At 41.2% G+C, this 27,602-nt stretch overlaps 1 protein-coding gene across 1 annotated transcript; it reads left to right on the top strand.

The window, feature by feature from the left end:
• Positions 1-604: 604 nt before the first annotated feature.
• On the top strand, positions 605-25,923 carry SYCP2L (synaptonemal complex protein 2 like). Its single transcript, XM_063177291.1, has 32 exons — positions 605-640; positions 1,927-1,951; positions 3,346-3,431; positions 3,565-3,653; positions 3,748-3,782; positions 4,487-4,629; positions 5,122-5,174; positions 5,536-5,581; positions 6,360-6,452; positions 6,542-6,602; positions 7,021-7,169; positions 8,014-8,074; positions 10,306-10,418; positions 10,819-10,888; positions 11,048-11,093; positions 11,728-11,773; positions 12,689-12,777; positions 14,279-14,327; positions 15,449-15,504; positions 16,123-16,177; positions 16,734-16,890; positions 17,984-18,033; positions 18,664-18,757; positions 19,169-19,260; positions 19,418-19,481; positions 21,063-21,194; positions 21,936-22,060; positions 22,552-22,646; positions 23,962-24,061; positions 24,141-24,199; positions 24,681-24,750; positions 25,867-25,923. Exons 1-32 carry the CDS (start codon positions 605-607, stop codon positions 25,921-25,923), a joined length of 2,496 nt encoding a protein of 831 aa, XP_063033361.1.
• The last annotated feature ends 1,679 nt before the right edge of the window (positions 25,924-27,602 follow it).

Here is a 27,602-nt window from a genome sequence, read left to right as displayed (position 1 = left end):
TTCCTGCCTTGCAGTTATGTTTTTCAGGGATACAGTTGCGCAAAATTCCTGTATGGAGATAAATTAATAAATTTTTTCCAGTCTGATCTCTGGACTTTCAGTGGAACATAGATTTCTAGTTCACCATTTGTGTGTGATGTTATGCAATGTTTAAAACCATAAAGTATAAAAAAATATTTACATTGAAAAAGCTTGAAAAAATTTTACAGTGTTTTGCTGGAGTTGATGTCCTCTAGAAATGTCCACAGTAGTTTTGGTGCCACTAGCAGCATGTGTTTTGTCTGAGCATCACAAGTGGGTGCCTTGGACAAGAAAGGGGGATAAAAGGAGGGCTAGGGAGGGAAGGGGGAAATGGCACTCTTCATGTCCTCCTAGCGAAATTTGAACTCCTTAAAGCCATGTAGCTTTTGACAGAGTACTTGACTCTGAAGTTTAAAGAGTAACAAACTCTGTGAGGTTTCCTGCAGACATATATAATTTAGAATGATTAATTCCTCTTCTCAGGTTTTAACTTTTTTTTTTTTTTAACCTTTACCTGGTATCTTGGTTTGAAAGAGCAAGAGTGTTTGTGACCATCATCGACCCAAATGAGAATAAATTTTTGATGTTACTGCTTGAAGACTTCTTTGATTCTGCACTGGTATGTTTGTTCTTTTAAGGGGACAGAAGGGTTGTCTTTATTGGATAAGGTAGCTATTGCTCACAAACAATTTCCTATTAGAAAAGAAATAATTGCATGGACCTGGTGCTCTCGGGCTGAGCCTGGGAAGCAGCCTAGGTGGGAGTGGGTGGGCAGTGTCTAGAAGTGTGCTCCAGGCTGGGATCTGGCTGAGATTTGACACACTTGGGAGAAGTACTTTCTCATTTTCTAACTTGAAGTATTTGTTTTTGTAGAAAAATTTGCAAGAAATACTGATGCATTTTGTAAATAAAGGCTTGTAAGCCAAAGCTCTCTTTAAAACTCACAAGTTACTGACACTGAGCTGCACTTCATGTGCAAATGTGTGCTAAGGTGATGCTGGCAATTAGTTCCTACTCTATTTGAAACAGGTTATTTAATTCTAAAGAATGATTTAACTGGCTTACAACTCTCATTTAGGTTTCAACTTTAAATATCCACGACTTTAAGGGTGTTAGAGGCCTAGTGATGTAGCACTTGTAATAGGAAGAATGCTTTTAAATTTTTTCCCCAAGCTGTTTTCTCTCAGTCTTGTTGTCTTGTAGCTTACTGGAACTGTGTCACTTTATGTATCGGAATTCATATCAATACCTATGGCTCTGTTCAGGAGCTCTGCTAAAAGATATTTGTGCAAAATCAAGCTTCCTTCTTTCTGTACTAACCACTTTGAAATTATAAAATACCCATTTATTTTCCCAAAAATGGAATTTATTTTGATTTATGTCTTCCTGCTACATTTCTTCTGCATGCTTTCACTGTGGAGGATGAAGTGTTTTGTGTTATGGCATTATTTTTAATTTTCCTCAAGGGACTTTAACATCCTTCAGATACACATTGTGGTATCTAGTACTGTAGTGTATAATAATAAAATATGCTTTCACATTGGCCCACATGAAAATAAGAGAAGGATGTCACAGTGATGTGGGTTTTCCAGGGAACCTGTAGGCACTGCACTCTCAAGTGCTGCTGAAATCCCTGGGGGAATTGGGTGCTTGGCTACCTTTACCCTCCCTGCATATTGTATAATCAGGGTGACCATATGTGACATACCTGGATCAGGTGGCTTTTTCTGATGTGGGTGCACTGGTGTTTTAGGTTATTCTGATGTGGGTATGTACTGGTTTATGTCATTTAGCATCTGAAAGTTGGGGGGTAAGGAAGGCATGCATTAACAGTTTGACACTTCATGTACGGCTGTTCTTGGGTGGTGCTGTGCCAATGAAGGCTTCTTTTACTCTTTCCATCAGGTGATTTGCAAATGCAGTAATGAAGGTCAGTATTTTTATTCCTTCCGTTCCTCAATATTGTGAATCTTAATCTTGGGAGCGTATTTCTTAATTCTGCTTGAACTCTATCCCCTTTCTCTTTTCTCTTCAGCTTCCTACTTCTTCCTCTCTGCAATATATTTTTTAAAAATTCTGTAGCCGATTTCTCTTCAGTTTATTTTCGTTAACATTTATATTGGAGCCCAAAACGTTTGTCTGTTTCTCTTTCTTTTCTTGCTATGTACATGCTGAAAAAAATCTGTTTCTGTTATCTTGTTTAAATGGTCAGCACCAAGCATTTCACCTGATCAGAGTAAGTGGCTTCTGAAAGGGGTTCAGTCTAGACAGTCTGTTCTTGCACATATCTTTGTTCTGGCTTCAGATATCATTCCCTTGCTGAAGGCAACCATCTCCACAGAATAATGTGGTAACTCCTTCAGCCTTCTGAATTCAATAGAGGGATGTCTGCCTATCTCATTAATTTCAGCAGCAAAATTTTCTGCTGTGGCTGGTTTTATGAGGGGTGGGGGGAGCAGGTGCTTTCAGAAAATATCTGTGACCAGACATCCAGCCTCACAATCCATGTAAAAATTAAGCACTGCACTGTAGGTCAGGTAATGTGTGCTTATTTGTCCTTGTACCCTATTCTAGCAGGAGTAGAGTGGCACAAGCATCTTCTGGTTAATACTTTATTGGTTTACTCTGTTGACTTTGACAAAACCTGTATATTCAGGTTTTCTCTAGTGTCGCAGACGTTTTTTCATAGAAATCTTTTTTTCTGAGATTTATTCATCTTCTGGGAAGCAGAGGCCCCAGAAGAAGAATGTAAACAATTGTTATCAGCTAGTGTAGAATGCAACAAGTGCAGCAGTGATTAGTCTTCTGTGTGTTTAGATTTGCTAACCACTCACAGGAGAGTTTGTCCTTGCTTTCTGCTAGACACAGAACTTTGTTATTCATTCTTTTCTATTCTATTCTTAGCTTAGCAGCCTCTGCAACTTCTCTCCTTATTCCTTTTAGTATAGTTATAATGCATTATATATCATATATCAATAAATCCAGACTTCTGATCATCAACCAAAATTCTCATCCACTTCTCTCACCCTAAAAACCTTATCAAGACAGTGTAATACTCTAGTGGTTAGTAATTAGCTTCCCCTTTCTCTGCCTCTTTAAATAGTTACTCAGGTCAGAAGTTAGTGTATCTGGAGCAATTTTTTTTTAGATAGAAGTTACCACTACCCCTTTCTATCTAGGATTAGATGGTTGGAAACTTTGTCTTAAAATGAATTTATAGCTGGGATGTTTTTATTCCTTCAACAAAACAAACTGTTGTTGCTTCAACTATTTTTGTATGGACACCACCCATTTCTAGCTATACCTTTCAAATTATTTTTCTAGGGATGAAAGAGCTAGTGAATTTATTTTTGCCTGAACTAGGGCGCCTAGTGACAGAAGCAAATCTTTGCTGCTCTCTGCACCTGGAGGTAAGATTCTTACTAGGAGGAGAAAATTGGATATATTTGTGCAAAAGTTTGTGTAATTATATAAAAATATGTGAAATTATATTATTGATTTATTTCCCTTCATTTTCTACCCCTTCTCTTGTGGGGGTGAAAGGCCTTGAGGACCCTCAACTCTATACTTGACAGTCTCCCACGGGAGGAGAGAAAGAAGTTCCCTCTCTCTGAGGAGATGTGCTCTCTCACGTAAGTGATTTTCCCCTCCTGTTTCTCAATACCCTCTTCTCTGCATTAGGAGTTAGTTATTTCTATTTTAACTTGTGGCATTATGCTGTTTCAGGAAAGACCTTGCAAAAACTATACTGGAGGTTGGTGGTAAGTTCTCTAGCTTTACCTCATCTACATGCTTATTATAGATGAATTATAATTTAGGTTTTTGTCAAGAGTTGATTTTTAGGGAAGCAAGTAAAATGTGCTTTAACAAAACATAAATTAAAAAAAAAAAGTTAAATACAGCAATGCATTAGCTCTTTCTGGTTGATATTAATAATGCATATTGACTAATCAGGCAGGCTAAACTGATTTATGTAGAAAAGTAATTAAGTCAGCTTTATGTATGTGTTTACAGAATATGCTGGCTGTTAGTCTTAAAAAGATTAAATTTGAATTGCTTTGTCATGATACGGACAAAATTTAGCTAACATGGTTAATGGCCTCTGAGTGAAATCTTTTTTGTTTTCTCCTAATAATAACACTTCCTAGAGTATTACCATGGTATATGGAATGTAGCCTAATTCTGGTGGGTTAGTGATGAGTCTCTGCTCTCATCCCCTTCCCAAGCACATCTCCCACTCATGTGTTGTGGTTTGCAGTGCTCCATATCTCAGTCTCACTGAGCTGGGGGAGCTGAGGCTGCCTGAGCCAACACTTGGCTGTTAGCCTCCCCTGTTCTCCTAGGGGGAACCGAGGCTGCAGGATGGGTGTGACTGTGCAGTATAAAATGGCAGGAGTAGCAATGCTATAACTCTCTGATGTGCCAGAGGGATGATATTTATCCTGTGCTTATGATTACCTGGCAGATTATGACCTTCAGGTTGCCCTTTCAGAAGCACTTTGTAGGCTAATAATAAAAAAATGGAGGGATGACCTTGTTCACCAATGGTTTGAAGATAAGTATCTTGCTGAAGCTTTCAAAGAGATCAAGGATCGAGAATTTGAGACGGTGAGGGTCCTTATTTTGAAAACAACATACTTGACAAGTGTGTATAGGGGCTAGTTTTGGTTGAGTTAAGCCAGTGTGTCCTTGCATGAAGTTCCTACAAAACTGATTTTATAAATGCACAAAGTTATTTGTGGATGGCATGTTTTACCTTTATTTTTTCTTATTAATGTGATAAATATTAAATGAGGCATTGTTAAAATAGCTCCTACTTTTAAGTTATTTTACCTATAAAAAGTAAAATAAAAATATAAGTAATGCATCAATAAGTTAATTTACAGGGTTTATATTTGAGTTCTTACTGGTCTTAAGTTGAATCTAACATTTTGTAGTAAATTGACAGTTTTTTCCCAGTGGTCTTTGGTGTTTCACAGCTTAAAGCTTTTAACTGGGCAGTAGGGGTTACACAGCAAATATTATTCTACACAATAGAATAACTTTGCAAAGGAGAAATAGCCTGATTTTAAAAAACATAATGTGTCATTTGTCTTGAAGGACTGCAGAAAATTTCTTAATCTCCTAAATGAAAGGCTTGGAGATAAAAGAAGGTAAGCTGGCAACCAACAGAATAAATTGGTGCCATCATCACTGCAGAGGGAATAAATGGAATTGTGAAAAGGGTTGGCTTAAACATAAAAAATTATTTTACATCACATGTAAAATTAAGCCTTTTTTTAAGAAGGAAATTTTATGGATTTTTATGGTGATTCTTTTGAAAGCAAAATCAATTAAGGTAACACACCACTACTAAAATACTATATTCTTCAGCTTATCCAAGCTTAATTTACCTCTAGAAAATTTGAAATGATTCTTTGAACAATGAGATTGGTTACTGATCTTATTAAAAATAAAATAATTGAAGTCAGACTCAATGTTGAATGTATCATGTGAAGTCTGCTTCTCTTCCAGGGTCTACTCATTTCCTTGCATATCTGCTTTTGCTGACATGAATGAGGTAATAGCTCTTAAAGCTCTGGCACCTTCCTTACAGTGTTTTATGGCTGCTGAAATGTTGCTTTCTGTGGTAAATTTTTGAGCCTTTTTTTCCCCGCCTCTTTTTCATTGAAGAGCTCAATTCTTGGAGTGTAGGGTGTAACCTGCTGTTCTAGCTGGAAATTTTGCTTGTTTGTCACTTAGCTCCCAACTTAATGCTGCTGACTTTGCTGTTGTATCAGCCAAGTGATAGAGGCAATGCTTCTCTTCATGGTGATGACAGAAGAGAGTTCTAAAAAGAAACAGATGGACAGGACAACACTGAGTCCTCTGGCAGAGCTGTTTCCAGACTGCCAGAAAACAAGATTAGCCTGATGCCTCTGGAGAAGAGTTGCAGAACCTGCACTTTTCTTCACTGGTTTTCTGTTGAATAAACTGTGGCACCATTCCTGACAGTCATATTGAATCAAACCCATGTAGATGGAAGCTGATTCCACAGTTTGTGCTTATTTCAAGTGCTCAGAAACAGAGCTTCCACAGCTTCTTTCCTGGCACAATCATGGGAGCATTTGTGCATTTCTGCTCCCATGGCTGAAGCAGAGGCACATCTGACACGGGTGTGGTTGGGTGAGCAGTGGGCTGGCTTACCCCACAGCATGATCTGAACTCTTGTTTCTGCAAGGTGTATGGATGTTTATGTAGGGTAATGCCTTCCAGTTTTCTCTCACTAAAGAAAGCTGTGACTGATACAGCAGCCATGGGGCTTTTAGGGCAACAGCAGTGCTGCTCTTCCTCCCCAGGCAAAGAAGCCATCGGATGAGAAACTGGAGGAGTTTTGGATTGACTTCAATGCTGGCAGCCAGAGTGTGACTTTCTATGTGGATTGTGATGAGGTAACAGCAAAGCCCAGGTGGCCCTGGGTTAGCCTAAGCCAGTGGGCACTCCCTCAGCCCTTCTGACACGATGCCTTTGGTTTTCAAAGGGAGCTCTTTGGGACTCTGTGAGGCTGTCAAAAGAAAATGTCAACACTTACAGTGTGAAGGGTAAGATTTTTCCTAACATTATCCTGTTTGACTGGGGGTCCATGAGACACATGGAGGACACCTGAAATCCCACCATCCCGAAGGTGTTCCTGCCTATTCTCTTCCCTCTCTGCCTTGTCCTTTGGTCATCCTGCACTAGCTCTGATTGTTGGACAGAGTGTGGGCCCATTCTGCACAATAACCCCCCTTCCCTACCCAAACAGGACACCTTGAGGTGTCAATTTGTTGGTGTCCTGGGGAACAGCATAACCAAGACTCAAAGGGAAAGAAATGAGCAAACAGACTAACTGGAAATACACACACAACATGTAAAAGGCTGTTTTTAAAATCCCAAACAATTACTCAGACATCTTGGGATTAACAGAAAAATGTCTTGATATAAAATAAATGTAATTGATTTTTTTTTTTTTTTACGCAGAGAAGGATAGAAAAAAGATTGTTAAAATTTTTATGAAGATACCCACTGTTATTAACAAAACAGAAGCAATAAAATTTAAACTGGTTTTCAGTGATGAGCTTGAAATATTAGCTGTACTTAGAAAAGTCCTGGGAGATGAAAGACTGATGGTAAGTTCTAATATGGGGTTTTTTTCTTAACTATATTGTACACTGGACAAAACCATTCAGGTTTGTGGGATTTGTGTTTTGTGCTTTCTTTATTTGCTCTGTGTCTCTTTACTATATATTTGCCTTCCCACTGTGGATTTATGATACTCTACATAGAGAAATTAGGTGTTTTAGGAAAGAAGTTTTGAGATACTTGAACTTACGGTTTAAAAGCTGGCAGGTTAAAGTTATTTTTAAAATAAATTTTAATTAAAGTTAATTTTAATTAATTTTAATTAAAGTTATTTTTTAAATTAATTCCTTGTGTTATAATTTTCCTGAATTTCTGAAGTAGAAAATTAAGCCTATGGGATTTAATTACATAACTTTCAGTATGGACATATATGGCTCCAACTGTTACATTGCACAGGATGAGCAAATTGTTACATAAAAACCTGGAGGTGTGCTGAAAAATACAAATCGTAGACAGGAGTTCAAGACAAAGAGTAAAGTACTTTTAAACCTCAAGGTTTTTTATTAGCTAATGTCAAAACATAAATTGTGTGAGATTTTTTTTTTCTTTTTTCCCCCAAGTGTTAATATAGTTAATTTTTGTTTTGTAATTCATTCACAGTCTGTAGTGTTTGCTGAAAAGCTTACATGACAATAAATAAGCATTAATATAGTGGCTGCCATTTGCCCTTAAAGGAGCTAAGATCGTTCTAAATTATCAATTCAATTAGTATCCACTGATTTGTTGCAGGCAATTAGCAACTGTTAGTTTTGTGTTAAGTAACTGACTTTACTAGATAAAGACTACTTTTTGTAAGACCACTTTTCACATGAGATTAATTCATACCAACAGATATTTGAGTCTGAAGATGAGATTGTCCATTCTGGGAAGGAAGCTATGCAGAATGAAGCAGGTGAATTTATTTTTTTTTTTTTTTTCTGGGATGTTTTTTCTTTAAATATCTGTTTCCATATTATCATTTTCACTTGTAGTCCACAGCTTACAGTTAACTTCACTTAAAATAAGGAAAAAGAAAAAAAAAAAACAACTCCACAACAAAAACCAGGCCATGCCCAAGCTCAGTCTTGTTCTGTTCCTGCCTTGTTAGCTTGGTAGCTCTGCTTGTGTCAGCTGCTGAGTCCCTCTAGCCCAGGGAGTGAGGACTGGGCACCCTGGCCATGTGCTGCTGGGGTTGCACGAGCAGGGAATGCTCATGGAGGCAGGATCTGTGTGCTGGCAGGTGGCCTGCCAAGGCACATTTCAGCTGCTGGCTGGCCTCTGATGTGCAGGGTGTGCAGAATGTTTCTCCATCTGCAGGTGTGGTGGGATGCACCCTCCTGTCCTCCCCTCTGGCTTGCCTGATGCCTGGTTTCTGGTTTGGCCATGCCATGGGGTGGCCTCTGGCCTCCTGAAAGCACAGGTTCTCTGATGGGCCAGTGCTTGCACCTTGGCACATAACAAGCTCTCCTCTGCACAGTGCACATGGTGGGGCAGCCTCCACTAAAACTTCCTGCAGGGAGGCAACTTCTGGTTTTTCTGAACAAGGTGACGTTCAGTGAATGATGTGCTCCAGTTCCCTGTCCCCAAGTGCAGTGGATGATGCCTTGGAGGTGCCTGGAGCTGTCATGGAAGAACAGCTGGGGGAGCAGAAGTGCTGCAATCCCTATTTGTGGGTAGAGGTGAGCAGCAGCCCAGCTCCTCTGCAGGAGGTGACCTGCTGCTGTAAATACCTTGTGCTGCAGGGCTGTATCTGTCTGTGCCCCAGCTACAAAAGCAGCTGCCTTAAGGCAGAGCAGACCCTTAGCTGCACCTGGAATAGCATTTATTTCTATATTCTCACCACCCTACAGCCAATGCTTTGTGTTTCCTTGAACTGGGCACATGAAGTTTTCCATCATCAAATGGTGGTGTTCCTGGGCTGCTGCCAGTGAACATCTTCTGCAAGGCATCTTCTTCCAGGATCATTTGACAGAGTTTTATTACGTTCTAAATTCAGGAGTTCTTGAGGTAACTTGGAGCCTGAAGTGCAGATTTCTGTGTCTGACCCAAAGGGAGGTCTAAGCCCAGCACTTCCCAAGAAAAAGAGAGAGTAACTCCTTTCTTTCATTCTCATTAAATTCTTCTGTAAACCCCCACAAACTATAGGTCACAGCCTTAAGGAAAAGCTGCTTATAGCAAAAAAGCAGGAGGTGTATGTGATCAAAATTGGTGTTAAACAGGAAAAGCTTCCTCAGCTCAACTTTGGTATCAAATTTTTTGGAAGGTGTGGTTTTTTTTTTCTGTATGGTGGTCTTTTAACTTTGAAGGGTGGGATTTGCTCTTGCTCCAAAACTGGCTGTATTTCAGGTTTGAGAGTGATTACATTTAGTGTGGATCCTTTCTTGGTGTAACCTGGCAGATATTTCCACGTCTTCTAAGGGTGTGAAATCACAGGTCTTCCTACTGCTATCACCCACTGTCTTGAAAACAAGTGAAGTTTGAAGAGTTCTTTGGATAGCTGTCACATTCTTTCTGTTAGAATATTAAAAAGAAATTTTTATTTTTTAATTTCTTCTAAGTTCCTGTGCATTTCAGATTCCTCCATACTTGAAAGAGCCATTTCCACCTCTAAATGTCTGGGGCAGTAACTTCTTCAGTAGTCCTTCCCGTTTTACTCCACTTACAGCCTATAAAGAGCTACAATGGAAGTCCTCCAGCTTGTGGAGATGCAGATGAGTACTTGAAGCAGTCAAGGAGGATAAAGGGCAGAAGGTAGTTAGTCTGCAGTGAAACAAATTTTGCAGTACCTGATAGAGATTCAGTGGAGGAAAGCATAGATGGTGGAAGATCCCTCTACTTTAGTCAGCCACACAGGCTTGTTCCATGTCTTCCAGAGCTCAGGAGTCAATGTAGCAATATAAGGAGCAAGATGATAGACTTGCATACATTCGTCCAGTATTAATGAGCCTGTTTTTTATTTAGCATTGCAATTCTTCACTGGGTACTTTGAAGACACTTGGGTTTGTTGTGTTAAATGTGAGTTTAAGACGTGCCTAAAGGTTATACTGCTGCAATTTATGCATGCCTGTGTGGGAATGGAAAGAAGGGGCAGTGAGTGTGTTCAATTGCTGCAATGGAATTCTCCCCCTGGTTGCTGTTTTGCAGAAACACCCGCGCCCTCTAACGCACAGACGAGGAAAGATCCTTCAAACTCTGAAAATGTGGAGACTCAGAAAGACAACTCAGCCTCTCAGCACAGACAGCAGCTAACAGGGACTGTAGCAGTAAGTGTGTGGTGTATAATGGAACGGTCATTGTTCCCCTTTTCCCTTCTTCCAGTCTGCTTTTTTTACAGGTGTGACCAAAACCTTCTTTTAAAGAAAACTGGTTTGTGTCTATTCAACTCAAATACTTATCTCCAGAGCTGCAATTTTGGCAAATTTTTTTTTTTTAAAGAAAAATAATTGCTTCCTCTTGTAAGAGGACAGAGGATGCTTTTAGTGAGAAACCCATAATATCACCTATATGCAGCTTAAAAGGTTTTTATGTGTGGGCAATGGCAGTCTTGCGATGCAGCTCTTGCCACAGGCTACCGCTAAAAAAAGTCTATTTGTAGAAACCCCCACTTCTTTATTGATCATATGCATGTTTTGTTCATGGTTTCATGTCTCCAAGCAGAAAATGGTCAACTCTGGTGTTGCCATGGTTACAGTGAGCCAGCAGACTGACCTGGAAGATGCTAACCAAGGTCAGGCATGGCTCCCTTCAGTACCTTAGGTCTGACCCAATTAAATGTCACCCAGGTGACATGCTGAAGGCTATGATTTTGTGGGTCTTACTGCAAAAAATAGATCAAGTTTCATAGTAGTTTCAGAGGGTAAAACTATAGTTTCCTTGCTTTCTTCAGAAAAAACCTCCAAAACTCCATCTTCAGGGATGAAAGCTAAGCCTAGGTGAGTGTTTTGCTGACAGAAAGTTCCAAAGTGAGTTTTTTGTGGCTCTTTTGTGTTGTGTGTGTTTGGTTTTTTCCCCCCCCTGAGGTTTTAATGCATGCAACTTTGAGGTTATTCCATCAATTATTACATTGAAGATTCTGTTTTGCCACCTGGACATCAAGGCTGTTTGCCTGGAGTTGCAATGCTTTGGAGTTGCTGAACAGTTTGGTTACTAGATTGGCAGCTGCTTTGGTGTGACTTTTTTTTCATCATGGATTTAGTCCAAATGCAAGGTGAGCCCACAGCTGATTTACAGACAGTTAAACCTCAGCTGTGAAACCTGAGCTTGCCCAGTGTGGGATTGTTCCTTATGGGCACCATGACTTAGTGGAAAAGTGATGTGAATTTGATTTCACCTTGGCTTGAATTCACCTTTTTATCCCAGACCTTTGCAGGACAGAATTCCTTGTAGTTAAGGAGCTGGACTTCTGTAGAGCTCTTGATTACCTTTCTTCCCTAGACATTAAACTGTTGCTTTGGTGCTAATTGGTCCAAGTTTGGGGTTCCCCCCCCCCCCCCCCCCCCACTTAGTACTTCACAAACATTTTGATCTTTAGATGAGCAGCTCCTTTACATGTCCTCTTGTCCCCAGTGAGAAGCCCCTAGAAGAAGAACCCATGGATGAGCAGATACCAAAGGTATGTGTGCCTTGGGGGTCCCCCTGAGAGAAGAGATAGGAAAGAGATTTTCTGGTGGAGCTGCAGAAGAAAGCTGGTATGGGTTGACCCACCCATGGCTTTGAGCAGTGTCCTGAGCCCCCAGTGTCACACCTGATGTGCTGTGCCATTTGGCACCAGGAGTGAGCTGCAGAGGCACAGCTGCCAATCTCATCCTAGAGGGGCCCAGCCAAGTGATTCAAGCTCACTGGAGTTTATTCAACACATCCACAGCCCCAAAGCGATGTGCAGTGCCTGTGTCCAGGAGTGCAGGGGTGTGTGGGACATTCTTGCATGTCACAAGTCTTGCACACCCGCCTCAAGAGGGAACTTTTGCTTCCTGAATGGAGACAAGTCTACAGATGTGTTTATTCAGTTTTCTATCTGGGCTCTAATGACTCTCCCATGCAGGAGCTTACAACTTGGGTAAATTACCAAGTAACTGAGAGTCATTTGTAGTTGCACTTGGAAAGTTCTATCGGTGTGTTCATGTATTAAATAAGTAAATGCACTATGTGAGAAAAATTAAATTCCCAAAGCAATATTTTTGAGTTTGGGTACTTATATAAGAAATCACATTTTAGACTTGTTCTTGGGTTTACATTTCCAGGTGCTAGTTTCAAATTTTTTTAAAAAGAATATTTTTTACTGGCGGTTTAGTTTTGCAGCACTCTACAGTGAATCCAAAGATTCTGAGCTACTTTCTCTCCCCCCCACCCTCCTGAGCCCCCAGTTTCAGCTCTGTGAATCTCATCCTTTGTGGTAGGAAAGTACCACAGGCAACAGTTGCACCTGGAAAATTGCTGTAGAGGGAGGAGGGAAGTTTCCTAGCACGCCTTTTCTCTGCCTTTGGCAGGCTCTAGAACCAGAACATGACTTTGGGTACTGTTGTTTCAGATCCTGCAACTCTCTCCTTTTCCAAGGGATGTTACCAGCAAAAAGAGAAACAGGAGATCAAGTTTGGCCAAGAAGAGGGCTGAAGGCAGGTATGACACCCAAGCCCTGTGCCCATGCAGGGACTGGTGTACCAAATCATTTTAGACTTTTTCTAGCACTCAGGGAGGAAGAGTGTCCCCATGGGGGGTGGCCTGACTGTACCTAGTGCAGGCAGAAAAACAAAATGAGGCTATGAAGGGTCAAAACTTGTCTCTGTAGGACCCTTTGGGTGCCCAAAGTGATAAAGATCTCAGAAGCTAACCCTAGCCTGCCAAAAATGCCCTCTACTCCTGTGATACTATGTCATGGCCTGTTGGCTTTTTCCTTGCCCAACCATAATCCTCCAGTGAGCTGAGTTCTGAACACCACCTTCTTTCACAAATATTTAAGTCATATTGTGCCAGTTCCTTGAAATCATGTTTCCTAGGGTTTCAGGATGGCTCCTCTTTCAAGTTGTCCCTTTCCCTTGCCCCCTCACATCTGTCTGTTTGCATTTGAGGCTGGGGGCACTGCAGGAAGAAGCACTTGAGGTTTTGGGGGCTCTATGCAACCTGTAGCACTAGAAGTCTGCCTTGTTGAGCCCTCCTCCTACACTCTGCCAAGTGTTGTGTTCAAGTTAATGCCTGCTGCTGAGCTGGGGGGCAAATGAGCTGTGTGTGAGCATCTCTGCTCCTGTTCTGGGGCTTCCATGGGAGTCCTCCTTCAGCCCGCAGTCTCTCAGCTCAAAAAACCTCCCAAAACCCCAAGTGCTTAGATGATTTTTGACTGACTGTAGGTCAGAATAGGAAAACTTGATGCAGGACTTCATAAGTTTATTTGTTTTGTGTATTTTAAGACAATCTGATGCAGCAAATACCGGTTTTAAAACAGGAGCAGCAGTGTAGAAGTTAGGGGTGAGGAACTTTAGCTCGGTCATTCTGCTCCCTCTAGTGTTTCATCTTGAAATGAGTGCTTCCTTCCTTTGGGAGGCTTTGGCGAGGATCTCAGCTCTTTAGTTCTCCCCTTCTTTTACTAGTAAAAAGATGATGTACTGTATATTTAGCAATTTTGTCGTAGTATTTTTTTGAAATAGTTACGATTTGGAGAGAGCTATAAAACTACAGTAAAGTTTAAATGTTGGAGCGTGTGAAAACAAGAGATTAGAGAACAAATATTAAATACTAGAATTTTCGAAAGATAACTAAAAGGAATTTTTAAAATGCTTCTGATGTTATATTTCCACTCATTACTTCTTCCTACCATGTACTACTATGGGTGATGTGAGAACAAAATATCCTCCACATAAACAGGGATAGGTTAATTTCTAAGTTTTGAATATTTCTTAAAACAGTTACTATTTTAAAAAGCAAGTATCAAGACAGACAGCAAAAAGACTAAGAAAAGGAGCAAGTATTTTTTAGAAGCTTAGAAAACAGTATTTTTAGGCATAGAAGGTGTCTGAGGAGAGGGGCTCAGAAAGAAACCACATTATCACCTCCCTGCTTTTAATGGAATTCTATGGGGTGATTCTTCACTATTATACATCACTGCCATATTTATGTTGCCTTGCAGGAAGGAAGTCTATGACTTTGAAAACTCAGACTCCTCAAGTCGTGAAAAGGTAAACTTGAGACAGAAACTCAGCACCTAATGGTTTAGTAACTTGAAGCAGGGGACATCCTTTACTGCAGAAATGCTGTGAGGATGAACACGCTGTTATAGCAAGACAGACAACTGGGAATCTGGGATTTTTGTTTTCTTTGTGTGATGGAAATAGGGTTTTTTTGAGTGGCAAGAATGCTCATCGCTATGTGAGGTTTGTGGTGGATAATGCAAGATAACACCAACAGGCATTTGAGCTGCTGCTTCATGGAGGCCGTGGGATGTCTCTGTGATTGAAGGCCAACCTCTGTGCTTTACTGAATACCAAAAGCAGATTGCTGAGCATTCACTTTGTCCTCCTAGGCTAAATAGAAGAGACTGAAATACCCTTCAAGCTGTGCTTTGCAAGCTGGGAATCCCTGGTTAAAACTCAGTCCTCGCATAAATTTTGTTGAGAATTCTGCTTGACTTACACTTGCAGACTCTCAAAAAAAAAAAAAAAAAAAAAAAAAAAAAGAGGGGGGATAAAAATGAATCACTTTGGCTGCTTTGAAACTTTGCCCAGTGTGGGCTTTCCCAGGAAGCTGTGAACTGGCTCTTGACAGCTTCCACTAAGGTGGCTGTGCTGGACAAACCTTTTGGCTTTCAGCCTCTTCCCTGATGTGGGAGCTGTCACTGATGCTGCTAACTGTGAGGCAATGGGTACTGAATGGAGTCCCCCAAATTTCTCTATTATAAACTGGACATGGCCCGATCCTAGCTACTGCCACTGGGTGTCAGCATAAATCCCTGCTCCATGGCACCCAGCCCCGGTCCCCGGGCTGTCCAGGGACCCTGCACCGTGCTTACAGTGCTGCTGCCAGCACTGCTATTGATTTAAATGGCATGTCTCGTGATGTTGGTTCTTCAAATGAGCATGATTCATAAACCAAAGAAAAGAGAAACGAACTCTGTTAAAGGCTCAGCTGTTTGTCTATTATAATTTATGACGCTGTTTCATTCAACAAATGCAAATTCCATTAAAAAGTGACATTTCTGAGCAGGAGTGGTAATCCATTTCGTTTCTGAATTCTGATCTATTTTCAATATATAGAGTACTTTATGCGGTAACTGGGCTCTAAGACAACTCTCTGCTTTCAGGTTGCTGAAGCCAAAGGAAAGATTCTTGCCCAGAAAACTTCTTCACAAAGTCAGAGGTACAGTATTATACATTCAGTGTTTACGAACCTTTTGCTATGTGAATAAGGGTTCATAGCTTTGGTTAAGATCTTTTAAGTTAGCATCCAAAAGGCTATGTGATTTTTTTTCTAATACAGTAGTTCCTTCCTTAGGTACCACACTATCTGTGGATGTAATTGATACCAATATTTTAATTAGTACCTGAGAATATAAAGGTTACTGGAGAGACTAATGACTACTGTCAACTTTGACAATAATATGATTTTAACTCTTAAACATCATCCTTTTCTGACCATGTGCAAAAATGACTGATTTAATTTTTGAAAAATGCTTACACTCCCTGCCTTGCTTCGGCTGCCTTCCAGTCATAGCAAGCTTCCAGGAACTCGCCACCTCTATGTATGCAGATTAACATTTATTTTAAAATATGCTGATTTCTAGATATTCCTGAATTGCTGCTTTCAAAATCCAGGCAAAGAAAAATTTGGCTACTGTATGCTCTTTAACAGTTTGGTTCTTCTGCTGAGCTCTTGAGGGGCCTCCTGCCCCCTCTGTTTGCCTGTGCCCATCCCACAGTGCTGTGGTGTGTTATTGCTGTGCTTGCTACTCTAATCTGGGTCTTTGTTACTTGGCAGGACTTATGAAACCAGAAGCAAGAGCAAGGAATCAAGCACTCTTGAGAGAAGGCGGGTAGGTTGTCTATGCTTTTGCATCCCCAGAGCCTTTGATTGTTGCCTATTTGAATGCTGTGTATTTCTACCTGTATGGATCTGTTCCACCCACAAAGAAGCTGAAGTTTAAGGCCTACCCAGTGCATAGTTGGAGAAATGTGATTCTGACAGCCTCTAAATACTGTCTGTCATTTTGAAAGCAGCGATCAGGATGCACCATCACTGCCAGACCAGCTAGTGAATTGTCTGTGTTACCTGTTCCTCCCAATGTGCCACTGGATGCAGCTCAGATACAGTGAGCCTTTTCTCCTTGCAAGAGTGCTCTTCTTTTAGGCACAGGAGAGAGGGAGAGACAAGGAAGGAGGGTACTGTAAAAACCCCGTATTGGCAAAAGTCAAGCATCTGCCTCTTGGTGTTTTCATGCAGCTGTTTCAACAGCTGGCTGTGGCCGTTTTGTCAGATTTCACAGCTTTTCACGTTGTACTATGGGGAGGAAGAAATGGGATAACTTAGTAGCAGCTGAAATAGAACGGCTGAGGGGCTTCTGAGTGAGAAGGACTGAATTGTGTCTTTAGTCCAGCTACAGGAAACACCTTTTCTCTGAAAGTAACAATGAAAATACAAGCCCTGATAAGAGTGAGAAAAGCTGGATCCTTGACTCTCAGATACAGCCAGTGCCAAAATCTGCTGACTATACCCGAAAAAGACCCAGGGTGAGAAGTAAATTAAAAGGTAAGCTTAGTGCCCTTCTGACACTTAGCTATGCATGATGTACTGTGCTGCAGAAAAGTAAATGCTGGTGATGGTTTGAAAAAGGAGAGTTTGGCCAAATCCTGGCTTTCCTGAGTGGGAGAGAGCAGCCTTGAGGCCAGCAGCATGGGGTACCCTATGGAGGAGAGGCCTTGTAAACTTCTGTGCTTGAACTGGGCTCCTGTCGCCTTCCCAAATTGGGGCTCAAATGCCCAGGTGGCCATTTGGCACCTAAACAAACTGTGTGGGTTCAGCACTCTCTGTGATGGTGCTGAAGAGCCCATGGGCCCTCAGCTGGTGGCCGTGTTGGTGCTCTTGACTGCACTAGGAGGAAGATCTCTCTGAAGTTATCACACCTCCTCCCTGCAGTTTCCCTTCCTCACCTCCCCAGAAACATCACCGAGTAAACCATGAAAATCCTCACAATTTGCAGACCAGGGCCTTCTGCTCCCCTGTTTATGCAGTAATAAGCCAATCATCCTCTGAGTGTCAGATGTGATTCTCTCTGATAGTATTCTCTGCTTGGGCCTGACCAGCAGCAGACCTCCCCTGCAGCCATGCTCCAGGGCTGTGTGCTGCTGTGACCACCAAATGGAAACCAAATTGTCCTGAATGAGGTGGAATGTTTCTCTCCCCCTCCTGGAGAAATGATGCTTGCTCAGGTAGCGGTTGGATTCTGCACAGATTAAAAAGCAAAAGAAAGTTGAGCTTCAAATCATTCTTTATACTGGGTTTCCAGGGCAGTTGTTGTCACTGCAGTGTCAGCCCACATGTCTTGCCTGGGACTTGGGGACTGTCAGACAAGATGCTGAGCCTGCCTTTCATTTCTTTTTTTTTTTTTTTTTAACTTTTTTGGCTGCTCTGGATGCAGTGAGTTGTGTATGTTTGCATCATTGCATCTGTCTTTGTTAGAGAAAGGTGTTTTATTGAAATTTAATGGAAGTGTTGGGAAGTTTTATCTTGTAAATGGATAGAAAACCAAAACTGAAATGGTTTGCATTGTGGCTAACTCAGTTAACTGCACAAAGTACACCCTTTACATTGCCAGTAACCAGGGAAGCTTTTCTTCTTGCAGTGCTTCCAGTGTCTTCTGCAAGTAGTGGCAGTGACTATGAGTCAAAGAAGGTAAGAAGGTGTCATGCTTTAGTGCCTCAGATTTAAAAACATTAAGGATGTAAAATGTGTACCAGTGAGTGAGAATTAAATAAACTGGTGCGATTTTAATTTTCAAATGTTCTGATGGAGAGATTTGTCTGTTAAGTGCTGTTGAGACTATACTGGTCTAATGGAGGAGGTCTTAGGAAAACATGGTAAACCTCACAGAAACAACTGTTGAATGCTGCATATCAAATATATATACATGTGTATGTATGTATATTTGTATATACATATTTGAAATACAGGCAGTCTGGGAAAAAATCGCCAGAACTAGTAGTCACACTAAAATCTTTTATTTTCCCCTGGAAAATTTTCTTTCTTGACTACAATGCTTCTTTTCTGCTTATGAAAAACATCATCAAATGTACATCTCCAATGCCTAAAGGGAGAATTCTTGCATGCATTGAACTTCAGGGCACAGGTCTCCTTTGATGCTGGATAGAGCCATCAGTATGTTAGGCATATTTAATGTATGTATCCACTCTTAGTGTATTTAAAAAACAAATCATTCATCCAAAACTCTCCCTCCAAAACAGCACCCCAACCTCTACTTCTGTAGTAATGTTTAAATAAGGCTTAGACTTTGTTTTGTTTTAGGAGGGAGAATCAAGGCAAAGAGCTCAAAAGGAGATGCTAAGGAAAAACTCATTGAGCTCCAAGGAAGATGATTTACCCACAGTGAATCTTGCTGGTATTTTTATTTTAATATTCTTCAGTGCATTAGAAGGGTTTTGATATGTGTGGGTCTGTACTTTTTTGGTTTTTCTTTTTGATTTTGCCACTCTTCCTTCACATTTTTCCCATAAATATTTGCCTTGTGATATTTCTTTGTGATGGCTATGAGGGGTAAATACTGTCTGCATAGATAGTCTCTTGCACAAGGAGAAGATAAGCTGATGCTATTGAGAGATGAGGGCATGAACTGGCAACCACTAAGAAAACAGCGTTTGGACTGAGTCTGAGCCACCACCTCTTCCCTGTGTGACAAGATAAACAAGAGGATGGAGGGCTTGGGTTTTATTTTCTGTCATTAAGTTGTGATTTCCAGCCAATACAGGATTCAAACTTTGTTGCCTGTGTCATTTATTACTGTCTCACACAGATGAAGTGCTCTCAGATGATCTTGGAGGGAGTCCACTGCTGCTTGGTGTGTCTGCCAGGAGCCCTTCCAGCGATGTGGAAAAAGCCACACAGGTGCAGATTGCAGTGCTCTGCTTCCTCCCAGCCTGCTCTCAGGCTGCCTCTGCCTGAAACCAGCGATTGTGTCCCTTTGCTTCCCATAACAAGACTAGACCCTGGCAGCTTGTCTGCAGGGTGGACACCTTTTATTTTGTTACCTTTCTCTCCTTAGAAGTTTCATAGTACACCTGGCAAATTATCAAGAGAGGAAGAAAGTAGCAAGCGGAAGGACTCAGGTTTGTTACTCTTGATAACAAGGGGGGAAGAGTTGGATAAAAGCAGAAAGAGGTGGTGCCAAAGTTATTTTCTTTCAAAGACAAAATAACTCTGACTTTCTTGAGATTGCTTTTATTTTTGCTAAATTTTGTTTCTCTTTTTTGAATGTCACGACAGACTGTGGTAAGATGCTTTTACATACATTCCTGAATTCATTGCGAACTCTTAAAACCTGTCCCCTTGATTATAGGGGGACTTGTAGTGTAGATTTGCAAGCTAATGACCCAAGAGACACACAAAAGATAATTTGTAATGTTTCAGAAGTGAACTGCAACTTCAGTTTAAACAAAACAAGCGTCCCTTCAAGTTGCTGAGTTTTTTTATACCTAAGAACATGGATGTAAACCATTGCTATAAGCATTGTTAAATGGGGACTTGGATAATGCTTATTACTGCTGTAGTTTTTTAATAGGTTAGTGGCATATCAGGATCTTCTTTAAAAAATGAAACTGAACTTTCATAAACGAACCCAAAAGTACAGCACAGTCTCTTTGTGGTTGGAAACAACTGAACTTCAAATAAGTCAAGCAGCAATGGGGTTGTTTCCATCCTAACAATTCTCAGTGCTGATGTAGTTCTAGCAGTCTGAGTTACTGATGTGGCTATGAAGTGAGTCACTGAAGTTTCAGTCTTGGACAAAAGCATCCCTTTTCTCATGAGCTGGCTCTGTTTGTGTTCCCAATGTATCTTTTGCCTGTCCAGCATTTTCTGAATATACCCTCACTGCAATAGCACATCTGTTTAATTTTGGGGGAAAAGATAGTTGCTGAGGACTTTGTTTTATCACTGTTTGTTGTACAGCCTTACAGTGGGAGAGGAGTTGTTTCCATGCAAAGGCACACACAGGGTTATGCTCAGAAATTTCAGGTGTGGTTTCTGATTGCATTTGGACTCTCTCTGTGAACTTTAAATCTACTCCATGGTGCTTCTCTTGGTCTGACTGTCCCCCTTGCTCTGGGCCCCACCACCTTCCATTCTGCCCTATGGAGACTCCAGGGAGATGATTTGTCAGACAATTTACTGAGTTCAGAAAAAGTGCACAGTGAGACAAAAGGATGGGGGGTATAGTCTGTTTCTTTGGGTTTTAGCAAATTTTCCCTAAAGTAGAGGCTGTAAATCCCCTGCAGCTTTGATTCGGATTGTTTGGATTGATTCAATTTTATTTTCAAAAATTTCCTTCATAAGCAGTTTGAGAACTTGGGTTGGAAAAGGCATTGGGAAGAAGCTGGACACCAGAGGTTTTTGATGATGAGAATAGCACTAGGCCAAGAAAGGAAATTTCTTAATCTTTAGGTTGGAGACATGGAAACTTTCCAAATACCTGTGTAACACCAGGCAGGCTAGTTCCCTGCTTTTGCTAGGGAAGATGCTTGCAGGTGAAGTCTTATCCTGTCCTATGTGATGCCAGACCATAAAATGAGGCTGCCTCCTTTTCTGAAGCATTGGTAATTCCAGTGGTGGTTTCTCCTTGAGCAGGCACTGTCATATACCTCATGCAAAAGGACAGATTTCTTCTGAAACATCTTCTATTGTTTTTCTAGATATACTGAGTGGCACTATCATAAAAAAGCCTAAGTTTTCTAGTTTGGAGAAAAATCACTTGCCCTCTGAGATTAACCATACACCAAAGAAAATTTCTGATTCAGTAAAAGAGGAAGTGGAGATCCAGAAAGGTAAAATCCATTTGTAATTAAGGTGAAGTGCTGAAATGCTTTCAACTTTTCTTTTTTTTTTTTCTTTTTTTTTTCTTTTTTTTTTTTTTGTGGTAGAAATCATAGTCACATGGAAGCTTGAAGGGATGTATTTGTTGAGAGGCCACCTTCTCCACAATCCAAAAGTGAAAATTATCAGAAGATATTGCAACACTGCCAATGGCAGTGGACACTGTGTATGTAGAGGTTTGAATAAGGAAATTTGGGTTTCACTTGGTCAGCTGCTCCATGACATCCACACTTGCTACTCTGAGTATGATTTTCCAGAATTATTAAAAAACCATCAAACAGAGGAGCTGGGAAAAAAGCATGCAGGTAATGCTTGAAGTAACTGCAAAATACTGCTAACTCTGAGCACAAGAGGATCAGGCTTTCCCTGCGATGGATAAGTAGAAGACAGAAGCAGTGGTAGCCTGACTATTTTCTGCCTTTATTCTGTTCATTTGCCTCAGTCTCTGTAGATAGCTCTTTGTGTTGCTCTATTGTGCCTATCCTTCCCTGCTGCTCTCTAACAAGTATTTGCATGGGAATTTTTGAGCCACTTTCCCTCCTGTTTGTGAGCTCTAGAAGAACAAGCCCCAAATTCCAGCTCTCTAACAGAAGATGTTGCACACATAAATGACAATCTCTTCAGTAGCAGGAAGATTTATATTCCATCAAGTCTTCCAGCATAATGCTAACTGGGCATGTGCTTCCTCCCAGGTCAGAAAATGGATGATAGCCTAGACGATGTGGTTTTTTCCAAGATGCTCCACGAAGACTTGAGTGATTCAGGAGTGATTTTTGCCTTTGAAAGCTTTATTGGCCAACTGAAGAAATTGTTCTGGGTAATGTGAGCTCTTTCAACATGTGTGGCAATTGATCATATTATGTGAAATTACCTTTCTATTTCAGGGAGAGTTGGTGCAAATATCCCATTTTTAGTTTGTGGTCGGGAGTAGGGCTTTGGTGGCAGTGTCTGTTAGTCTGGAGCTCTTAGAAGTATTCTACAGAACTTGTATATTCTGAGTAATGTTACAGGGAAGACATAAAGAAAATTTAAATTAGATTTTTCCTAGCACAACACTGTCCTGAAGCCACATAGGTTACATTGAGGCTTGTTGGTGTAACTACTGTGACTGAATTAAATCAGAGCATATCTGCAGCACTGATGTGTGTCATCTTACTGCAGATTAAATTTGATTTAAGATGGGTTTTGCAAAGATGAATGGCAAGTTCCTGCAGAGGAACATGTTTTCCAGGGAAAGGTTTTGCAAGCTAGACTTCTAGGTTTTGACTCGGGCCATTGCCTATCCCTAACTGTGCATCCTGTGGCTAGTCCCGGTACAAAAGGATTGAGATCAACACACAGGATGCCCTGAGATCTTCAGAGAAGAACTTGTCAGCCCTGCTGAACCAGATACATATGTGCAGGTAAGTGGTCTGGTGCTGGCTGAAAACAGCTTCAATTTTGTGTCAATTTTGGTTGATAGGGAAAGCCAAACTGAGAGCTGGATATTGTGCTTATGGTTTGTATGGCAAAATAACTTGTGTGTCTCTCTTTTTTGTTTTTTTTCTTTTTTACACAAGAAGAGTTTCAGATGTATAACTCCTGGGATTCATTCTAATTTTCCTGTGGGGGGAGAGGATGGGTTAATTCATGCAAAGCAAGCTTGAGTTACAAAGAGTTGATGGAGTGGTCTGTGAACTGTCTTCTGGTTGTCATCAGCTTAGTAACTTCTATTTCTAAATCTTTTAAGAAAGAAGCCAGGTTGTGACTTGCTTAATGAAGTGGAGGAGAAGAAAAGGAATTTCTCAGATCCTGAATTTCTTAGATTGGAGCTAGACAAAAAAATCAATTCTAATATTTATGAATTTGGTATAAGTGAGATACTTACACTTACAAGTACAGTATAGGATGTATCAGGCCTCTGTATATATTGCACATTCACTTTTTAGGATTTAGATCAAATGTAGTATGAAATAATAACATTTAAAGCCAAAAATCCCTGGTATCAATGGGACCTCTATGAGCAGAATTTGCTGTCATTAAGGTACATGGAGAAGTTGGAGTTCCAAAAGAAAAAAAAAAAAATGAGATGTTTTGTGGTGGAAGATAAGAGTAGATGGCAGTGAGATACTTCAATGCTTGGTTGCCAAGTAAGTAACTTGGATCTAACCAGGATCACAGGATAGTGGATGCAGGGCTGTGCCAAAGTTTTCCTACCTCAATGCAGCTGGGAATGGTGGCAAACCCAAGTCAATAGGTTGTGGTCACAACATCCTTTTCTTAAGGTTTAGAAATTGCTGGCATCCTATACCTATCAAACCTAAGGCAAGAAGAGCCTCCATAGAGAGGCGGTTTGTGTCAAAATAGAATCATAGAATGGTTTGGGTTGAAAGGGACCTTAAAGAGGTCTTCAGCACAGGAAATCTCTGCTGAACTCCCTGGAGGCTGAGAGAGCATGCAGTGCAAGTATTGCACTGGGAATTCATGTGTGTGCTCTGCCCCAGTCCTCTGTTCCTGGCTGCTGTTTGGGACAGGCTATTGGGCCGTATTTATCTGCAGTGTGCCCTCGGTGCAGCTATTCGCATGCTCTGTGACATATCTGAGAACAAATCTGCCCCATGTAGCTCAGCAGTGAAATTTTCCTCTGCCCCAAGGTAGCTCTGGTGTTGAAGGGGTTGTTGTCCACCTTGTGTGACAGCACGTTAAAGTGGCAAAATTGTTTCTGCTTTCCATCACTAGGCTGAATAAATTTGAGACCTTCCGGAAGATTGTTGTTGAAGAGCTTGCCAACCTTGAGAAGGATACTCAAATTCTGGCAGCCATGGAGAAGGAAGCACTGGTGTGTACAGCTTCTTGTGTGCCAGCCCAAAAGGGTGCCTCTTCCCAGGTAACAGAGGGTTTCTTTGGGGTCTTTTTAGGATTTCTGGAACGCGCAGCTGCTCAAACTCAATACGTTCTACAGCCAGCAAAAGGAAAGGTACATCTCTGCCAGCTGTCCTGCATGCTCAAAAGTCCTCTGATGGTCATAGAGGGCACTGGTGGTACCCTTGCTGATAGATGGGAAAGGATTCTAAACCTACTATGGCATCTTCACTTGGTGAACACCACTACACTTGGTGTCCACTGATGGAGCTTTTGCAGCCTTGTGAGGGTTTTCAATTGGGATTAGAGTGTAATGAGGGAACCCTGTATGGGAAGTTGTGTGGGAGAGGAACCTTGCTCAGGAGAGCTGTACCAGGATCTGGAATAATGTGCAATTGCACACTCTCAACATGACTCTGTCTAGGGGTCAGAGGAGGTGGAAGGAGGTGAACATTTTCTGTATAAAAGACACTGTTGGCATAAATGCTGAGCAAAAACCTACCATTCTCAGGTTTATTTTTGGTGGTAAATATATCTGTTCAAACTCCACCAGTAAGTGCTTCATGAAAAACCAGCTAAGATCATTTTTCTTTCAGAATTGAGTCAGTTGACTCGGCCCTGGGTGAAACAGCAAAGAGTTTTACCGACGCTGTGCAGAATACAACGGTATGTGTGATGCAAAAGCGGCTCCCTATGGATGGGGGACTGAGCTCTGGCCTGGCTGGTTGGTGTCAAAAGTGACAAAATGAAGCTGAAATCCTGGGAGGGGAAGCCTTTGGTTGGCTAATTTGTGGGGCTTGTTCTTTATGTGACCTCTGATCCTGATGCGTGGAAACCATTGATAAAGAAATGTTTGACGAGGGGAAGAGGTCACACAGTACTTTCCTGGGGGAGAAGATAAAGACAAGGGCCATCAGGTAGTGATGTTTCTCCTGGACTCACACTCTGGGGCATTTTCTGTGTAGTTTGTGACCCTCAATGCATTTGCCCTTGGAGTTATACATCCATGACAACCTGTGGCTAAGGGCTCTGCAGTCTAACAGCACCTTGCATGTGTTCTCTTATCTGCTCTTTAGGTCTGGTAACTTCTAGCCTTGATGTATTCAAGTCTGATTTTTTAAAACATTTTTTTTTATTTAACTTACATCCTGGTTAAATATTCTGTTGAAGTTCTTAAGCTCTCCCTCTCTGTAAATTAGGACAAATACTTTGCAAACTTTGATACAATGCTTAGTTTCCATCTGATTCACCCCATCACATGGACGTGTATTTTTGCTACTGCTGCTGTTCCAGGTCTCTGTGCTGATCTGATGCCTCTGGGAGTTTAGCTTTTCTGCAGTAAGTTTGGTGGATTACTGCCATGTGTGTGTTGCCATGTGCCTGCACTTCACAGAAAGCTCCTTGTGCTGAAGGAACAACTGTGCCTGTGGTCACAGCAGACTGAGTTTTCAGCCTTGGCTTTCATCATATTTTAGCAGTTAAAGTTGGAATCCTGGGCCTTTCCAAAGGGAAAATTTTCCATTATGAGCGTTGAGTTGCTGAGGGACACAGGTGTTCCTGAATAAGGACACTGAAAGAGCAACAGGGCTGAAAAAAGAGCACTTGTGTCATGGGAGCTGCTCATCCTGCAGCACTTGTTCCAGGATAGGTGCTTAAGAATTAAGAGCTGAATCTAAATGTGCTTCCAGGATCTTTGCAATTTCTTATCTTGAACAGTTTCAACGTTTGTATAAATTTTTGTGATGTTTTGTCTTACCTTTTTCTTTTTTTTCTTCCCTGCAGTATGAACTCTCACCGAAGAAGGAAGAAGAAAACGTGTTCATTGTTCCTTCTGACTAGCAAACCCCTGAACTCATTATTGCTCGTGGCATTTGAGCACTTTGTGTGCAGCATAGAGAAGATGGTTCTGTGAAGGATGCTAGTCTATTTTAAATGAAAAGAAAAAAGAGGAGGAAAAAGCATTATATTGAGCCATTTTTTGGCCTAAAAAGAATATATAGTGCTAAGTGATGCAGTTGTGACCCCTGTGTTGATAACAAGTTTTTCTGAAAATTGCAAGGTTGGGTCCTTTATATATCAAAGAAAATTTAAAAATGAACTAAAGATAATGATATAGCCATCAAATTGATGGATATATTGCCTTACTTTGTTCTGCCAACACCTTTATCAAGTGTAAAAGCACTTAACAATTGATTCAAAGTAAAAAGTTGTTTGCATAGAACAATAATCTCACTCTTTCCTTCAAAATGATGCACTCTGAGTGTCTGGGAAGGTACTCTACAGTTCTGTGTACCTTGTATAGGGTGCACATAAGGGTGGGAGCTGCTGGCTTGACACCACTGCCACTCAGTTCTGGATTGCAGAACTGAAAGCAGAGTGGGATCTATTGTCCAGATGTCTGTGGGCAAACGGGAGACTGCAGGGGGCAAGAAATACAGAGAACGGAACAGAAAATGGGAAGTGAAGCAGGAGAAATTTTTTTGCCACTAGTGACTTTTGGCTCCAAGGAGAGTTTAGAATACATTGAACAATGCTAGGATAAGATGAAATAGCATCAGAGGTCTCTGGAAAGTAAGCATCAGATAATCCATGCTTATTAATATTGTCCTCTGCTGTGACAGAATGTGACAGAGTTCCCCAGAAGATAGTTGTTCTTCACAAGAGAGTGTATTCCTGCAAAAACAGTATTAGTGCTAGTGCACCTTAATGAATTTGTGGGAACATGGCAGATTTCCAGGCTTTGGGTTTCTATCTCCTTAACTTAGAGACCCAACCTCAGATTGCTGTATGTGTTAGAGTTGAGGGAATCCTCCCTGCACAAAATGTACCTTTGTTACAAAAGCCCAAACCCTGACAGGTTTTGTTTCATAACTGAAGTAGGGCTGATGCTCTTCCTACTTGAGAAGGTCACATGGGGTAGCACCAGCACAGAGAATGGCAAGAAGCTGCTGTTGCCATTGCGTTACTATTTTATACTTATTTCTTTATCTTAAGTAGTCCTAACTAGGCTTGGCATGAGCTGAAGTTTTATCATCTACATCAAGATGCACTGGGTGCTTTTTCCCTGGGGTGGTTTAAAAGAAAAGACCTCTTCAACTCTGCCCTTTCCAAAGGTTCAGATCTACTGGTATTCCTGCTATTCCTAATGTGAAGGGCTAAAGTGCTGGTTTTACAACCACTGGCTTCTGCTTGTGTCTTTGAGGGCTGGCCCTAGTGACCTGGCTACACTGCATCCTCCTGCTACTCTTCAGTGTCCTTGCAGCTGCTGTTTGATTCTAGGATCTCAAAGCACTCAGCTGAAGCAGCCATGACTTTTGGGAGATGAAGCTGTAACCTCTGTGAGCAGCTGTGCTTGAGTCTGGTAAAACTAGTTTTGCATCTTGGCAACAGAGTTTTCAGCAGGCTCCAGTCCCACTATGTACTCTGATGGCCCCAGCAGTGTAATTAACCCAAACGGGCTTTAAGATATCAGCCTGAATAATCTGATCCCATCACTTATCCTACTGCTTCAATGAGCC

This window comes from Melospiza melodia, chromosome 1, assembly GCF_035770615.1.
Source record: "Melospiza melodia melodia isolate bMelMel2 chromosome 1, bMelMel2.pri, whole genome shotgun sequence".
NCBI lineage: Eukaryota > Metazoa > Chordata > Aves > Passeriformes > Passerellidae > Melospiza > Melospiza melodia.
Note: the sequence above shows the minus strand (reverse complement) of the source record. Positions and strands in the feature narration are given on the sequence as shown.

Coding starts and splice junctions, on each gene's coding strand:
- SYCP2L (XM_063177291.1), top strand. CDS start 605: ATGTTACTGCTTGAAGACTTCTTTGATTCTGCACTG. Junction 19,482..21,062: donor TAGCAAGCGGAAGGACTCAG/GTTTGTTACTCT, acceptor TTGTTTTTCTAG/ATATACTGAGTGGCACTATC. Junction 24,062..24,140: donor CCATGGAGAAGGAAGCACTG/GTGTGTACAGCT, acceptor GGGTCTTTTTAG/GATTTCTGGAACGCGCAGCT.